This window comes from the organism of the source record quoted next, unplaced genomic scaffold (genome assembly GCF_019419815.1).
Source record: "Pyrus x bretschneideri cultivar Hongxiangsu unplaced genomic scaffold, Pyrus_bretschneideri_v1 Contig4, whole genome shotgun sequence".
Taxonomy (NCBI): domain Eukaryota; kingdom Viridiplantae; phylum Streptophyta; class Magnoliopsida; order Rosales; family Rosaceae; genus Pyrus; species Pyrus x bretschneideri.
Window position 1 is genome coordinate 1,169,181 of NW_025999723.1, and position 18,872 is coordinate 1,188,052.

The following is an 18,872-nucleotide window of genomic DNA, read 5'->3' on the forward strand; positions in this document are numbered from 1 at the left end:
TCTCTTGCCAAGCAAACTTCTGAAATGGGAAGTAATATTGATATATATACCATACTGTTTATAAATTTGAAAACGTACATTGCTCTATAGAAAGGAAAAGGTAATCAAACGAATGCGAAAGCTGGAAGCGGCAATTTTCTGCTTCCAATGTCCATTCTCAATATCTAGTATTCATCCAAGTACGTGTATAACATGTCATCTTTCTTTGACTTTCGCCGGCTAAGCAAGGCCTTGAGTAGCCGTTTACTTTTGCTGGTGTATTGTTCAACCTCCCTGCCATTATCTCTTTCAGCAGGCAATCGCATTGAAGCTGACTTCCGAGGCTCCGAAGGGTGCTGTATATACATAAACATCTCAGTGTACGATTATCACAACAAAGGGAACCGTAATTTCAGAAGAACTGACACTCGGTAAACATTGTAAAAGTAGTCCTAGTCTTAGACTCACCCGTCGTCTGGCATTAGCAGGATTTGGAGTTGTCGGCCTACTTGAGTTCGGGGTAGTTGACCGACTTTTGTTTGGGGTCGTTGGCCTACTTGCAAGAGATCCAGACCGTAAAAGTGGAAATCGATGAGGTGAAACTGTTCGCTTGTCTGATTTGATAGTGAACATCATAAAAATCAGATTACTAATATCCAATTCACTACAACGGTGTCAATATCGCAATTTCCAAAATTCATACTCACCTGATTCTTTTTTAGGCATGGTAGAGGTAAAAGAAAAAACTCCACGTCGCTGGGGAGGTTGTGGAGAAGGAGACAGAGAACGCCCTTTGCTGCATAAAACATGACTATCGTTAATGAGAAAGGAAATTGGGTCACCAACTTGGTTCAAGCAAAGATACGGCAGTAATATTTACCTGACTGTACATGGTGGGGTTTCTCTAATTGTAGCGCGAACAGCTTTAGGAATTGAATCAGATTATAACAAGAACCAGAATATGTTAAACTCATGCTTAGTCACACGCACTGAAACAAGATGGGAGATTGGGAGATAGAGCATCCTACCATTCCGAAATTGATGCCATTCGTCTTCATCATCTAGGTTGCATCCTTGGTATTTGGATTTATTTCTGCTGCCTTCGTGCATGGTCTCACTAACTGAAAGTGATTTTGAGTTGTGAGAATTTTCGTTCATTTATATCTCCGTATTTCCAAAAAAAAAAAAAATTAGTCATACAAAATGTGTTGTATAGTTTGCAAAAGTAAATTGAGAGGATGGGTGTGTACTTGCCTGGAAAGATGTACCGCTTGTGGTATTTAGGAGTATCTATAATCGACGACTGTTGAGAAAGACCCTCATGATCGATGTATTCTTGACATGTCCTTATCCTCTAAAAGAAACATAAAAGAGTATTGGGACTGAAAAATATAGCCAGAAATTAACGGATTGAATTGAAAAGAGTCGACTTAGGCTTTCCTAAAAGGAATGACTACTCTTTCTGTAGCACCAGAATTCCATCAAATCAACCTACGGAACAATGGTTTAAAAAGGTGATGCGAAAAAAATTGTTTTCCTGACAGACGATTATCATGTAAAACTTTTGAAAACTGAGCTACGAACCTACGTAGTAGACTTATTATCTTATACCACAGAACCCAAAAGGCATTTTCCACTGATCATTTCAAACAGAAACACATATCAGACAAGCTTGTTCAAGATTTCTTTCTAAAATTAGACCTGAATCATAAATGTCTACCAGATGTTGACAAATTCATTATTTCAACTGTTACCTTACCTGTTCAATGCAAGATACCCGAAATTCTGTGCCAGAAACTTCATCCACCTTTTCATCAAAGAGATCGTTAACCTTATATGTAACAGAACCCAAATGATCCACCGTATTCACGAGTAGCCTTAATGGCATAATCTTTCAATGTTTCTACCACTCTGCACAACAAGAGGATTTTTGTTTAATTTAAAAAAAATATATTAAGGATGGAAAGAATTAGCATTACAAAACCCTGACTGCAAGGAACCCGAACAACTCACATTTGTTTCTGGTCATCATTTGTGTATGACAGTTCAAAGTACTCTGCTGCTGAGTACAATTGTCTTCTCAAATTCTTCAAGTCCTGAAAAAATAATGCAATGCACAAATAAAATCACACAACTTCAGTTGCAAGGTATTTTTGCACTATAACAGGCTAACATCTCCCGAATTCTGATATTTATAATTGAGGTATACGGAAAACCAAAAAGTATTTCGGGAAGATAATAAAAGCCCATACAATTTCATTTCACTCAACTTGCAAAACTAAGAACCAACTAAAACAGTAATACTTAAGCAAAAGAGGAGTACCTTGAGACTATCAGAGAAGAGCAAGCTCTGATGCATAGAAACCTCATCAAAATTAGATGCTACCCGTGGGATGGGCATTGTAGAGGTAGGCATCGTTCCCACGAGCATAAACTTCGAAAGCAATCCAAGATATCCTTATGCTGCAAACAATCAAGATAAGAACATTTGAAGTTACAGTGTGGTAAATGCACAACTCAGCCCCTGAAACCCACCAAATATCGAAAATTAAGTAAACCAAATCCTTCCAAAGAGAAAGAAACTCTGAGAGAGAGAGAGAGAGAGAGAGGGAAGGAGGGAGGGAGGAAGAGTTAGGTTATGCACCAATGAAAATTCCATTCCAACTTTGAAAATTGTAGACTCAAATAAAATCACCAGGTTTTGTGTCTTTGCAAGAAAGAGAGGAGCCTCTCCTTAAACAATTAATTAATAAAATACCCCAATCAACTATTTTAATTAGAGAATAGTCCTACCAGAGATAAAAAGTATAACGGGAATAAGAAATTCAACAACATAAAAGCTTAGTGCTTTGCCTCATCTCATCAATCATTTCAGACAAGAAAATAACAATAACTAAACATTTCACAACACTTTAAAGCTCATTTAGCTGTCAAATTTCAGCTCCCTCTCTTTAATTGCTGAGATAATTCTGGGTTTTCAGGCTTTTTTTTTTCAAAATTCGAACACAAAAGAACATGAAAATTAGATAGAAATAGTGGCCTACCGATCCTAAAAAGCATCAAACTTTGTCAAATTCATCACCCTTTTCTCTGTCACAGAAGGTAATTTTGCAAATGATAAAAAATTACAGTACACTTGAGCAGTTGGGCATTATCTCAGCTGAAAGTTCTTGACTTTCTTCTGTCTCTTGAACACAGTAACAAAAATTCCAATTGGGTAAGTTTTTGAAAGCAATCACTAACCTGGTAACTTTTTTCAGTGCTAGTTCTTCTGGAGCTGAAAGTAGAACTACCCAGAAGGCAAAAATCCAGAACCCGACTGATTCGAATTCAAAGTTTGAAACTTGTGGAGTGTACGAAACCTAAATGGCGAGGAAGAAGAAGGACACAAATAGGGAGCTCGTTTGAAAGTGGACCGTTTTGGTTTGGTACAAGATTTGACTAATCCAAAAGAAAACGACAGCTCTTCTCTATAGTTTTGGAGATTCTACTTGAGGACTTAAAAAAAAAAAGCAGAGAGAGGGAGGGGGAGAGGAGTGAGAGCGTGGAGGGACATCCATCAAGACTAGCATGCCTGTGTAGCAGCGATTCTGAGGCAGTTTTGATGTATTAGTGAGCAAAAGTCTCTCCTTTTGGTAGCAAGAACGCTGTTGGACTGACTTAACCAAGTGATTGCAAACTTTAAAAAATAATTCAATTACTTATGGCTTATTCTATTAACACCCAATATATTATTAATTAAATCTTACATACTTAATATACCTCACATTTGTTTCTCAATTAAAAATTATATTAATATACCCACATACTTTCTCATAATACCTTTACACCCCACATTCTTATACACCTAATATTTTCCACATACACCCCACATTTTCCATACACCCCACATTCTTCAAATCTTATAAGACCATCTTCAACTCTTGGGGTAAAACCTAAAATTTTTAGCCTATAAACAGTTTTTCTGCTCTAACCCTTCTGGCATAAATTTTTTAGCATGAGATTATTAAATAATAAATTTAGGCTAATTTTTTCTTTTAAACTAATTTTTTTTAAAAAAAAAAATTATGTACACTATCATAATTTAATTTTACGAACATTTTAACCTAAAAATATTTAAATTCCGATAAATAGTGAAAGATCACTAAATTTGGGTGAATTTTGAGTTAAATAATTTTTTTTAATTATTTTAGCCGTTGAATTTAAATTTGGGTCGTCAGATCTTTTTTTACCGTTAGATTTGATTATACACGATCTCAGCCGTTGGATTCAATAAATCCTGAGAAACATGCCCATGTGGGTTGGGTCCCGCTTGTGGTGCCCACACCATTTTTTGAGTTAAATCCTAGGGGGAATTTGACTTTTGTTTGGCTTCTAGCTCTTAGTCCACATATTTTGCATGGGTTGGGTTGGGTTGGGAGGGGGAATAAAACCTAAAAAATAGCATTTAGCCTAAAGTTGGGTTGGGTCTAATATCATTTTCAATTTTAATAAATTAAATTAACTTAGGATTAAAACCCTAACATTCTCTAAAAAGAGAGAAGTCTACAATCCGGTATATTGAGCTTGAATTTCATTGGGTCATCACAGCCAATCTCCTTTTCTCTATGTCACCTCCCAGACTGGGCCCCCACCACATCTCGGGTTCAACTCCACCATAGCACGATATTATCCGCTTTGAGCCCCGACCACGCCCTCACGGTTTTGTTTCTAGGAATTCAGACAAGAACTTCCCAGTGGGTCACCCATCATGGGAATGCTCTCGCGCGTTACTCGCTTAACTTCGGAGTTCCTATGAAACCCAAAGCCAGTGAGCTCCCAAAAGGTCTCGTGCTAGATGGAGATGAGAATATACATATAAAGCTTACAAGATCCACTACCCTCGGCGATGTGGGATGTAACACTCTGTCTCTTAAGCCATTTGCTAACAAAAAAAGGATTTCTGCTAAAACAATGGCAACTAGAAAGAACCTAACAGAGCAAAAGTAAATCCCATAAGATGAATAAGAACGGAAAAGGCGTTGCTGGGTTGGCCTCCTATGAAATTGGGTAGTATGGAAAGCAAAAGCAGACTTAAATAATTACCGATGTCGTTGAATAATTAAAACAATGACAAATATGAAATTTTACTTCATGTGAAGCTTTCGAAATATTGATATCATGTTCCATTCGTTAAATTTTTTCTCAATCAACATGTTTATAGTTTCAATAGTTAGAATTTTGAGAGGGATTTTGATTGTTAAAGAAGATAAATAATACATTAATAGTAATTTGGGATATATTTAGAAATTTCTTATTTTCTTTAAACCTCATAAGGTCGAAATTGTCATTGCATAGTAAGTTACATAAGCCACGTAATATTAAATTTTAATGTAGAGTGCATTCAACATTATGTGGGGTGCTAATAAAAAAAGCCTTACTTATATTATAACGTTTGGTGTAACAGGTTGTGTTTCTAGTGCACTAAAAAATTTATTTATCTTTACTCATTAGCGACTTTGTGGGTCCTAACTTCTCGTTAGTGTTTTATTTTCATTTATCTTTTGGGAGTATTTTTGCTCACCACTTTAATTATGGTGTATGCTCATCATACACCTCAACATTTGATACGTGTCATTTCAACTAATTATAATTAACTTTAATAATAAATGTTCTTTTCTAATTTTGAAAAAGATTAATCATAATTAGTTGAAATGACACGTGTCAGATAATGAGGTGTACAATGAGCATGCCTTATAATTTGTCGTGGTGAGCAAAAATGCATCCTTATCTTTTTATCGATAAGGTGAGGGCCCACTTTCTATAACACAAACAGTGGACCACATCCAAACATTGGAAATTGCGGTGTTGTTTTTTCTTCTACTTCTTGTTCTTGAGATGGAGGAGAAGAGCCTATTTTGTTGGGTTTCCCACTTCCGATGGTGGTGGGGGTGGTGGTGGTGGTGGTGGAGGGAAAGGGGTTCATGGGTTCCACCTCTTTTCATAAAATGATTTGAAACTTTGAGTCTTTGAATATTTTGGACTTCGTGGGAATTTTCCCATAAAAAACCCTAACCTCTTTCTAGACAAGTTTGATAGGTTTAATCTTTCCTTTTTCTAGACTAGTTTGATAGGTTTAATCTTTCTTGTCGACATTACGGAAACATCATTGTAACAATATCTCAAATGAATTGTGGCATAGTTTTATTTTTCTTGCATAGCATACATAATTAACTTAAAATACCATTCCAAGAAAGTTCGATTTTAAGAAAGTTCCTCAATTGGTAGACATGCGTAATTAACTTAAAACACTGTTCCAATAAAATTCGATTTTAGGGAAGTTTCTCGATTGGGAGGGAAATGGTACGCTGCTAGGCCCGCTGAAGGCCTTGTAATTGATTTTGTAAGGCAAGGAAAGCTTCTGGTATACAGTCAGAAGTTCTCCCGAGTTATACTAGCGCCTATACTACTACACATATAATATAACACACATGAGAAATGCCAAGGAGATTTTTTCAATAGTTGAATTCTTCATAGATCATTTGTCATCTCACTGTTTAACGTCAATTTTGGTGTTAACATTATAAAATATTGTTCCAAAAATATAAGACAATAAAAAATTCATGATAATTTCACTTTTGAAAGAGTCTCTTTACTATTCTTAACACACATAGGATTGGATGAGGAAATATGCGGGTGTTGAAAAGCACATGTCAATGACCACGCACGCATGCTGTTGGTAAAAGCCTAAATACGTGACTTGGAGGCACTCATCATGCCTCATTAAACAAGGTCACCGAGGAGAAGTAGAAGAAGAAGATGAGACCCCATTATAACATCATTTTCAACTTCCGATTCTATACATATGTAAGTTAGATTAGTTAATCAAAACGCATAAGTGTCTCTTCTCGCATTTCTTACGGGTTCAAATTCTCACCCTACAAAGCATGCAGGTTTATTTATTGATGAAGGTTTAGGGTGACCCACCACCGTTGAAAATGAAATAAAAGGTGTTGATTGATTTGGAGTAGACAGCTAATGTGGATCTTACTGAATACCTCGTTTGCTACTTTTTTTTTCTTTTTCTTTTTCAACCCATAAACCTGTCTGGGCTTTGGAGTTGTGGACTTGTAGTTTCAGCTTTGTACTTTTGTTTTTGGTGAATAATTTATAAAGAAAACTAATGAAAATGACTTGAAAACTTTGAGTTTTAATGATAAGGATAAAATAAAGAGAAAAATGAACAGTAACAGGTTTGACTTTTTAGTGTAAAAATGTGGTTTTTTGATAAATTAAACAGTACCGTGAACTTTTCGTTAAAACTCCCTAATTTATGTAGTATGATCAGTGGCGTGATTGATGGCAATTGAGTTGGGTGGGTCGTGCAAATTCAAAAGACTAATAAATAAGCAACATAAGTACATAACATTATTTGGTTTTGGGATAGGATTTTCACATTCGATTGTTAATCTCTCACACCAACTCTTTATTTTTGCCTGTTAAATTAATAAAAAAAAAAAAGAAGAAAAAAAGACACCGTACAAGATTAATAAAGGTGTGAAAAATTACAGAAATATGTATGTTTATTATTCAGCTCAAGAATCTTATTCGTTAACTCAAAAAAAACTTAAACCCCAAGCCCAAACGCTAACTCAAAAGTCTTGTCTGTTGTCTTATCTTTGCACTCGAGGTTTTGTGTTCTGAGTTCTCTTCAATTCTTATATCTTTTGATGTGTGTGGAAATATAGTCATCTAGCAAGGCTTGGACCATTAAGTCATTGTGGATCGTTTTAAAAATAGGGTCATTTTTGAACTGTTTGGGTTTAGGCTTTTTGATATTTAGGCCCATATTTAAAAAGGCTCCTAAGTTAACAGGTTGTTACCTTTTTTTTCAAAGGGACAATGGCGAAACCCAGATAAAGAAAAAAGAAAAACACACGTACAGCTGAATGAGATAAAGGCAAGAAGACGTTCGTTGGTGATGGAATTAGCACAAGATTGGTTGTTTTGATTCTAACAACTTAAAAACCTCTATGTATATTTATTTGTGTATTGTATTTGATCCCTATAAACAGCTAAGGCAAACTAAGTTACAACCTTCTCCTTGTACGTTTTTAATTTCTTCTATCATATTTGTCTTCCTTTTCTCTCTTCTCATGTACGACTCTATTATGTGTACCATATGCTCGATGAAATATCTTGGTTGACAAACTTTGGTAGTCTTCAACATTACTCCACCATATCCTGAATCCACTCTTGACAAACCTCTACAAATAATAATAGTTATCAACATATGTTGACATAAACTTTCGACATACGTAGGCATAAATTGGCAGTTGCCTACTGTGGGAGGAAATGGCCTAATAAAACATTTTTGCTTGATATTTGACCTCATTATTTAGAAATCATGACTCCGTCACTGCTTGTCGTCGTTCAGTATAAACAGCAGCTCAAAAGTCAACAAATATGGCGGTCAGTCTCAGAAACGTACGATGCTCGTCCTCCTTCAATCATGCAGCGGAGCCAGTATTTGCCGCAAGGTGTGCCGCTCACCGACATTGACTGACGCGAGGTTTGACAATTAATTGTTTATCAGCGGAATTTTATTTAAACTAATCTTCCTGCAACTTGCATTTTCACGATAGCAATAAATTAGTTATTTGTGTGTTCTGATTAGTGATTATATATATTCTTTAATCCCAAGTCTTTTTATAAGGTACATGTCATTTTACCAAACCTTAAAAATAAAAAATGACCGAGTCGAGAATCGGACTGAAATTAATACTAAATAACAACCTTCGTGTTAGAAATGCAGATAAAACCGGCATTTGATGAAGACATCAAGCCTTTGATTATCAGAAAATATTCACTTCTAGACCTGTTTGGATTCCACTTAGCAACCGCCGTATATCCAGCCACAACATATAGGACAGGAATATCAATGATACTACCTGCAGGCTGCAGCTAATTGACTCATTAATATAAAGCAACTTAAACAGAAAAGAAAAAAGAAAAAAGAAGTACAGACGCGAGCTGAATGAAATGAAGCGAGAAGACGAAGGAAAACAGTACTCGTCGTCCTCCAGTCCAAGCAGCAGCTCAAAATTCCACAAAAAATGGCGGTCGGTCTCGGCAACGTACAGTGCTCGTCCTCGTCCGATCATGCAGCGGAGATACTATACCTGCCGCCGTGTGTGCCGCTTATCGAGGGTTCCAGGAAACCAACCCGGACAAAGACGGGAGATTGGACTTCTAACTTTTTATCAGCGAAATTTTAATTAAGGTAATCTTTCCTGCAACTTGCATTTTATAACAGTGATAATAAATGGTTTGATCGCGTGTTCTGATTAGTGATTAATTGTTATATGTTCAAAACTTGCATTTTATAACAGTAATAATACATATCTATTGATGCTCCTGTCCTATATGTTGTGGCCGGATATATGATGGTTGCTAAGTGGAATCCAAACAGGCCTACAAGTGAATATTTTCTGAAATCAAAGGCTAGATGTCTTCATCAAATGCCAGTTTTATCTGTACTAGCCTTCATGTGCGTGACATTTTTTGAATCACGATGTACTACACGCTACTTACACGTTTTAAATATATTTATACGCTTGAATTGCTTCTATAATATTTTTTATGACAAAAAGAAAGTCAAATATTTGAAATAAGTGAATAATATTAGACCATGCTAGAAGAAACCCTCAGTGTAGATAACATCGTTTGTTAAAAAAAATCATTTGACAACTAATTGAATCACATCATTATGCGTGTGTGAAAGACATTGTTTATAACGGGCACCACACACGCTAGTGTTTAAAAATAGAGAAAGAATATTTAATAGACAACCACGTACAAAAGATATTTTTTGAATCACAATGCGCTACGCGCAACTTACACATTTTAAATGTATTTATATGCGTGAATTGTTTCAATATTTTTTTATTTCATTATTTTCTTTTTTTATCACCAATGCTACATGCTCTTAAGATGTTTTGCACACTATCTTCACGATTTTCTTTATTTTTTATTATATTTTCATTTCCCCTTCAAGTGGGCACCATCAACTTTCACTAATCCCTTCATTTTTTTTTTCTTTGTTTCCACTCATATATAAATATATATATATATATATGTATATATAATATTTTTATGATGACAAAATTACAAAATTACCCCCTGTATTATTTGATGCATTACTTTGAGTTGTTTTTTGAACTTTTTTGTTTAGGGGTATTTTTGTCCTAACATTTTTTATGAAGCCGGTGACCCCAAAAGGGCCTCTGTCTTTATATATAACTAGCCTCTCTGCACGCACTAACGTGCGTGCGAGAGGCATTTTTGCATCACGGGCGCTACGCGCCCCAAAGATGTGTTGTTTTAAATATTCTTATATTTCTTAAGTGATTAATTTATAAAATGTGTTTGTGTCCATCACAACAATTTCTTATTATTTTCAATTTTTTATTATGTTCAATCATCTAACTTAGTCTTTTTGCACCTACCCATTGTACCCAAAAATGAAATTTATGAATTGTACACTAACCAATCCATCTTTTTTTTCTTTTTTTTTTTTTGCTTGCTAATTATTATGGTGTCTTTTTTTTTTTGTTTGGCTGATAGAATTTGATTTCACGAAATGAGCTATGCTTGATCATTATTATGACTTTGGTAATTAAGTTACTCAATCTAGTTAGAATTTTGTTATCTCCATCAGTACCATTTTACCCTTATATATTGTACAGAAGATCAAGAGTTAGGTTCCTTAAACTCTCATATAAAAAATAAAAAAATATGCTTAATTATTTAATGTTGTATAGAAAATATGAAATGATCAATATATTTTGTAACATGAGGATTAGTGGCTGTATTAAAAGGGTGCACAACAACATTTTTTTATTATGGTGGACAAAAAGGTATTATGGACAATATTTGGCGTCATTCGAGCAGGTTGGCAGATCATTTGTTCAATGGTTGTGTGAATGGGATAGTTGATGCAGTTAGAGGAGCGAGTACATAATTATGGGTGTGCCATTTTGGGTTGGGACTGAGATGTTCAACATTAGAGCATGGGCCAGGCTACGTGGTTCCAATTGCTTGAGTTGAAGAAAGGTTGATGAGATAATGGTGTTACCGTACAATCATCCCATCATTCCAAAGTGATAATAGTGTTATCGCATGCCATATTGTCATATTGCCACATTTGTTGAATAATTTAGGAGCATATGTGGTGAAGTACATATGTAAAAAATTTACTGCGTGCGAGATGCATTTTTGCATCACGGGCGCTACGCGCTCCAAAAATATGTTATTTTAAATATTCTTATATTTCTTAAGTGGTTATTTTAAAAATTGTGGATGTGTGTCCATCACAACAATTTTTTATTATTTTCAATCATCTCCAACGAATTCCATAAAAATTATTTAAAAATTAATTGAATGCAAATATGTGATTAAAACTGAAAATGGAGAGAGAATGAAAATTGAAAACATGAATTACTAACCCAATAAAAATTTCAATTTTAGGAAAAGAATATGTTCTGAAAAAGATTTTCACCCTAAAATTCATCACCATCTATTTGTATAAACAATGAAGAAGCAAACCTGAAGAGAACTGGTTGGATTAATTGGAACACTGCCAATTTCATTGATCCTTCTTCCCATGCGAATAAGAAATCAAATTGAGTATCTAATTATAGCTTTAAATGTAAATAGAAAGTATTAAAAGGCTTACTAAAACTATTAAAGCAAAAAACAACATTAATTTAAAATTTGGACAACCTGATTTCTGCATTTTCCTCTGATGTTCAACTGCAAGTAGAAATTCTGTTAGTTTAAGGGATTTAAGGATTAAGTGCATCTTTTCAAAGAGGATTAGCTTGGAAGGGATAATTAAGCATCTTTAAAAGAGGAGTTAAAATGTTCACATCAGTAATAACAGTAAAAAAATACGGCATTAATGTCAACAACTTTAATTTTTTTTTTTTAACAAACGATATTATCGAAAATAGAAGAGGAGTGGAGTATTATATGACCTTTTTTTTTTATTTTTTTTTTATTTTTCAATAAAACACAACTAATATTTCTAACACACTCACCACTGTTGAACGCAATATCATTTCTACATTTATCTTCTGGTACGTGGGTTCTTGGTAGTTTTTGTTTCTACGGTTGTTCATGGTTCTCTCTGAATTTGGAACTGATGACACCATTTTGAACGTCCTTTTCATTTTACGCTTAGAAATTTTTCCCTTGGCTGAGCATATGAAAGGTATTGAAGTGAAATTTGTAAACTGCAAGTAACTGAATATGGGGAGTTACTGCTTGGTAGTGGGTGAAAATTTTGATCTAACGGAAGTTGAAATTGATTAAATAAAAGAAATTCAAGGAGAGAAGAATGATAGGATAAGTAGGATTCTCCCACGTTGGTTGGTTTCTTATTTTTTAATATATTTTTGTGAGATATTAATATCTCTCCCTCCTAAAATATAGGAGGCACGGGCCTTTATTTTTTTCCAAATAAAACAAAATTTGAATTTACAGTTTTATTTGAATGAGGTATCTGGAGAGGATCCTCAATCTTATAAACGTGGTGTTTTTAATTATTTTAATGTTTTTTTATTGATTTTTTTATTATTAAGAGAGAAAATCATCTGGAATTATAGGTGGCAAGTGCATCGTGCAAAATGGAGTGGAGTGAAATTCATCCGGTTTTAACTGTTTGTATTTACCATTTGTCTCTTTTTCCGCAAAACTTCTTCTCTTTACAGCTTAACCCACGTGGTTTTAATCCTTTTTTTTTTTTATTATTTCAGTTTTTTTTTATGACAAATTACCCTTGCGAATTTGTTTCTACTATTTTCAGCGAGTTTTAATTTTTTTTGTTTGGAGGGTTTTTTGTCCAAAACTTTTTGGTGAAGTCTTGAGATACCAAACTCTCATTCTTGCCTTCTAACTGCTCTCCATAACTGCTAACTTTTAGAGGATAATTATCATGATTTTTTTAATTACCATATTTTGTTTCCAATACAGTTTCTGATAAGTTAAATTCTTTTTTACGTTTTTGTCCTTGATTTTGAGATTTTTTGGACTTTGATTGTGAAGGAAACAAAGGGACTTTCTTGGCATTTCTGAATGCTTCACCAAACTGGCCTTCTCCCTTTATATATATAGATTACCAAGAATACACTTTCCCCACCTTCCCTTTTCTTTGAGGCCTGACGAATAGGTCTGCAAACAAAATTGATGCATAAATCTTTAGAATATATTCCAAATGAGATCTAGTTTATGTTTCTATCAATTATTTAGCATGATTCCAAATGGTACTTAGCTTAATTATCGAACTAAGAAGGCACACATCACACCACTTTATTACAAAATTGGAAAAAAGAGAGTGAAAAATATTCAAGGAATCAATTCCAACTAAAATATTGAGCATTCAAGGAATCTGAACTCATAAATGATTACTAACTTTTTTTCCACTCAGCCAAATATGTGGTAAACTGCCAAAAAAAAAAAATATCCAAAACATAAAAGCTGTACTGAAAAGCTGAAACATGCAAGGAGGGCTTTTGAGATTAGATGAAGAGAAGTTAAGGCTTTTGAGACCGAAGATGAAGACAACCCAGTAGGATAAAAAAAAGGTATCTTGCACATTCCTTTTTGATCATCTCATGCTTCTGAAAGTTAACATGCCAACTAAACCTTTCATATTACATTGTGCGATGAATTTTCAGCATAAATTGTGAAGGAAAGGATGTCGATGGAATGAAGACTCTTCTAATTAACTTCTAACCAAAACAGTGGGAGTGTAATTAAGGTGTTGGATGAGGTAGAAAACATCAGATAGATGTTTTGATAACTATAACTATTTGCATGTATAACATAGGAGGCCATTCATAAAATGCAAACACATTCCGAAAGTGTCGAAAGTGCCAAGGCTAATTAAGGTTAGGGGAATTTTTGGAAATAACTCGGTGCTAAAAGAAAAAAGCCAACTGTTCTGCTATTCTCACCTTTCGTTTTCTTCAAGGCTCACTGCCAACATGAGCTCTACGGCAAGAATGGACTTTCCCACCTTTCCTTTTCTTCGATCTCCGACGAATAGGTCTGCAACCAATGAGTATGTAAAACCATAAAAAAACATGAATTGTATTTGTTTTAATAACTTGAATCGGATTTATAAAAATTGAAAGAGCCTGAAAAAAGAAAATACGACGACACAGTAAGTTGTAGGATAAAAAAAAGGGGGAGGACTGAGGTGCCAACTGAAATAATTCAGGGGGAGGACTGAGGTGCCAATTGAAACATCAAGTATTGGTACCAAAACACAAAAGAACTTAAAAGTCAAAATATAAAGCCTCCATAACAATATTTACTTTATCACACATCAAGTATTGGTACAGAAAGTTTATACATTTGAAGTAAATCAGTTAAGTTATTGTCATGTTTCCTGCAAAAGATCGTAAGCACCTAACCAACTGCAGCTATATAATACCATGACTTCAATAATAAGGAAACATATAACATTGAGAGGTAATTTTAGACACAACTTCCCCCCATCTGTTCGGAATGCAACCATCTTTTTGTTCATCACCCTTTGTCTAGTATGATAAGGAAGAAAGGCATACCAACCAACGCAAAAATTCACAAAAATGTGAAGGTCAAGTCAATCTATCCAAAAACTTAAAAAGTAAACTGTGAAAGGAAAACATGCAGTTATTCCAATTTTATTTCAAGATGATTAAATTAAAAGAAAGATCAACCCAAAAAAAACACAAACCAATGTAATTAGACAGATCCTTTAGCAAAAATCAAATCTTGGTAACATCCAAAGGTTCAAAAAACAATTAATCAAATTTGCAGCAATGAGAATGTTCATGAATAAAACCCATTACCAGAAAAAGCCAGTAAATGAAAAATCAAATTTGGGGATATTAATTCATTTCTGATGCAATCAGAAGATTCGAAACACTGTAGAAAGCAAATACAATTCAGAAAAAAATTTACAGATACATTTTTAAATTACAAAGTACCAGAGAGAGGTGGAAAGGAGGTGGAAGAACAGAGATGGAGATTGATATTGGTGGGTGGAGATATAAGGTTCAATGTTTACCCCCAAATCATTTATAAAAAAATTAAGAAAAAAGAAAGAAATACATACTGCTCGTGCTCCTCCTTTTAAACTCTTTGAGAGTTAGTGAGAGTTAGCTTGCTGAAATCAACAGTTTTCAATCAAGATCAACAATCAATCAAGGTTTTCTTCAAGCGATTATGTCACAAAATTTTCAAATTTGAAAGTGTAGCATTATCGAGAGAAATAGGTTTTAGTGTAAAAGAAATCTCTATTTGGTAGCTCTCTCTAAATCCAGTTCCTTATAGCCTGCAAATGAGTTGTGGAGATAATTTTAGTGAAAATTGGAAAGATTATGTAGTATGCTCGGTAGAGAAGGAAGGAAGAGGACCTTTTTTTCATCATATCGCCACCTCCATCTTTGTTCTAGACAACGTCCCAGCACCTGTATTATAGGTTTGACGTATAACAAAGTTTAAAACAACCACATATTATGCATGTATTTAGTTCACAAAAGAAATCAATGCTGATATTGTATATCGAAGATATAAAACTGTGTACTTGCCCTCTATCCGATAAAGGCACTCAAAATCAAAAGATGATGGTGAATTGGTGAAGCAGATGCTAAGATTAGCAATTGGATTAGCTTTTGTTCTACAATTGGTGATGCATATGCTAAGATGGCTTTGGAAAACAAAGCGATTGGAGTCATACCCTTCCAAATCAAGAGAAGCAAGTTGGCAAAATTTATCATACATTAGAGGCATACCTTTCTGAACTGTGCAATCAGAGTCGGCATTAAATTGGTAGTAGCCTGAAATTAACAATAAAAAATATATATCAAAATAGAGTCGGCATTAAACAGAGATGCAGGATAAAAATAAAATATGTCACGTATAAAGAGGTCATATTCGTCCATCTCATGCTTCTGAAACCACACAACGAACTCGTGAAAACCAAACTTAGCCTCCTTCCGATTACTCATCTCTAAATACTGGTGGTATGCAGTTGATTAGTGTTGAACCTCCCACCAAACACAAATTAAAGAAAATCCAAAAATTGCTCTTCAAAAGGGAGAATAATAAAAAATAACTCACGTTTTTTTCGTTTTACTTTTGCTTCTCTTTTCTTCACCGACCTCCTCCTCTGCTTGTTCGTCTTCGAGTTTCAGTCTTGCTGCCTTAATCTACAAAACCCAAAAGTGACTACAGTAAACACAAAACCCACCAAGGAATTACCTCCATTAAAAATGCCACAAAAAAACACATTAAGCTCCACATTCAATCATCAACCCAAAAACTTGAAATCCCTCGAGAACTTGAACAAACCCCCCAAAAACCAAGGAAAATACAAAAAATCTAAGACTGTATCATATAAAAAGAAAATGCTTACCAGATTGTCTTTGAGTGAGTGCGTGTTCTGCCTCAATGCAATCTTTGAGAGAGCAAGAGTGATGGAAGCTACTAAGGACACATAAGGAAAGATGGAAAAAAAAAAGAGAAGTGTGCAGATGATGGGACCAAATAAAAAAACTGCAATTGGAAAAAATCTTGAATCAAAGGTTGAAATCGAAAGCTAAATGGAAAGGAAAGTTGGGGTGCACAAAATGGAAAACTTACTTAAATATGGCGATCGGAAGAGAGAAGGGAAGATGAGCAACAGCCAGGAGATTGGGCTCCTGAAAGTGGGCGTCCGGGATCGAAGGTGTGAAGAGGATGGGCTCCAAGACGACGTCCTGAAATCTGGTTTCGAAAATTGGGCTCTTTTCGAATATTCATCTGTATATAGCGGTGGTATGTGGGCAGTTGTTGTTGAACCTTCAACTGAACTCAGATCATGGGAATCGTTGAACTGCTCTTTGGTTTCGTCGTGGGAATCATCAAACTGTTCTCTGGTTTCGATCGTGGGAAGTTGGAGTAGGACTGATAACTGAACTGGCAACTGTCTATTCCTTTTCACTTTCCATTAGGTTTCAAATTCTGTAGTTAATGTTATTACCTCTTTATCCTTCTTTTGGTATTAAATCCTTGATTTACGCGGAGTCATTAAGTAAGGGCATTTTAGGAATTATTGAATGCTTCACCAAACTGGTCTTCTCACTTTATATATATAGATAAAGAATTCTGACGTGAAGGTTATTATTTAGTATTATCCGATTCCCGACCGGTCATTTTTAATTTTTAAGGCTTGCATAATTTGGTTTGGTAAAACAACAAGTACATTACAACGAGAGGTTATTCAACATAACCGAAATATAGAATGGTACACGACTCGCCCAACCTAGAAAAGAAAAGGTAAAAACAGATGCAGAGCCGAACGAGATGAAGTGGAGACGTCGAAAGCAAAGCAAACAATGATCGTCGTCTAGTCCAAGCAGCACTCAAAAGTCAACAAGTATGGCGGTTGGTTCGATCATGCAGCGGAGGCACTATGTCTGCTGCCGCGTGTACCGCTCATTGAAGGATCCAATAAACCAACAGCAACACTGAAAATCTCGACACGGACGCAAGATTTGACTTTTAGTTTTTAATCAGCGGAAATCTTTATTAAACTAATCATTCCTTCAACTTGCATCTTCTCACAATAACAATAAATTAGTTGTTTTTTTGTGTTCTGATTAATGATCATATGGTCACGACTTGAATTATAGTAATCAAACACGAGCTAAATCCACACACATATATATTGATGCTCCTGTATGTTCTTGCTGGATGTATAGTGGTCTGTATATGTTCTTGCTATGGGGTCTCTTCTTGGTGGACCAGTATCATATCTAATTTTCGTCCCTTTTCCCCTTCGGGTTGGAGAAATTATTTGTAATACTTATCTGTAGCATGGATATATGTTCTGATAGTGATGATCAAAGCTCTCATCGGACTGTGAAAGTTTGAGGGCTTTGATCCCCATTATTTGATTATATCTATTCGTTCTAGGCAATAACATTAAAAAACTCTGCTCAAAATATGCGGGTTGAGTGGGAATTTTCTTTTATAATTCATAAATCAAAGCATAAAGGTTTTGTCAATGTTCTTATTTAAAGTTGAAAGGTTTTGTCAAAATATTTGGTTTGCGAGGGTCACATTGTAGAGGCTGATTCAAAAACCTGTTTCTTTCTATATGTCGCGTGCCAAATTTGTCTGTCGCTTCGGTTAGGGGGGATTCTTGGTGTGTCGAGAGTTGCTTGGGAGGTTCGGATTGAAGGTGAACTCCATTTTCATTTGCCTTTGTATATGAGGTGTTTACTTTTGGTTCTTTGATATATTCTATTAGGAACGTTAGGAAGACTAAATTTTATAAATAGTGACATGAAATTTGATGATTAAATTATTACTTATGTGTTGACTAACGTGCTTATTTTTTAGGGTATATGACATAATTATTGATGATTGGATTATTAATCAGTGTTGATTAACATGCTTACTTCTTATTGATGACAAATCATTTAGTTTACAAATTTGATCTCCCTAGCATTACTTTATTTTTTTTTATTGGCGACACATTATTTAACTTACAAATTTAATTTATAAATTTAGTATGTCTAACATTACTCTATTTCTAATGCATAGTTTTTTCTTTTCTTTCGTGAAACAACTATTTTGAATCCTCCAGCAGCTCCTTTTTTTGTTTAATTTTTTATCATTTTTTTAAGAAAAACTAATGAAAATGATTTGAAAATTTTGAGTTTTAATCAAAATGACAAAAATGTGTTGTAAGTGAATAGTACCATGAATATCTTTTTAGAGTAAAAATATTTTTAACGTTAAAAGTAAATAGTACCAATAGTGTTCTGTTAAAATTTTCTTTTTTTGTTGTTAGTTTTTTTTGGCTTCACTTGAAA

At 34.6% G+C, this 18,872-nt stretch overlaps 1 protein-coding gene across 1 annotated transcript; it reads right to left on the reverse strand.

Moving 5' to 3' along the window:
• Positions 1-4: 4 nt before the first annotated feature.
• On the reverse strand, positions 5-3,214 carry LOC103940168 (protein ABIL2). Its single transcript, XM_048565348.1, is given in 11 exon segments — positions 5-335; positions 448-593; positions 687-775; positions 860-902; positions 1,008-1,100; positions 1,234-1,333; positions 1,739-1,852; positions 1,854-1,890; positions 1,993-2,075; positions 2,303-2,442; positions 3,024-3,214. Coding segments are annotated over 10 exon segments (984 nt in total). The 5' UTR covers positions 2,411-2,442; positions 3,024-3,214; the 3' UTR covers positions 5-164.
• Between the last annotated feature and the right edge of the window lie 15,658 nt (positions 3,215-18,872).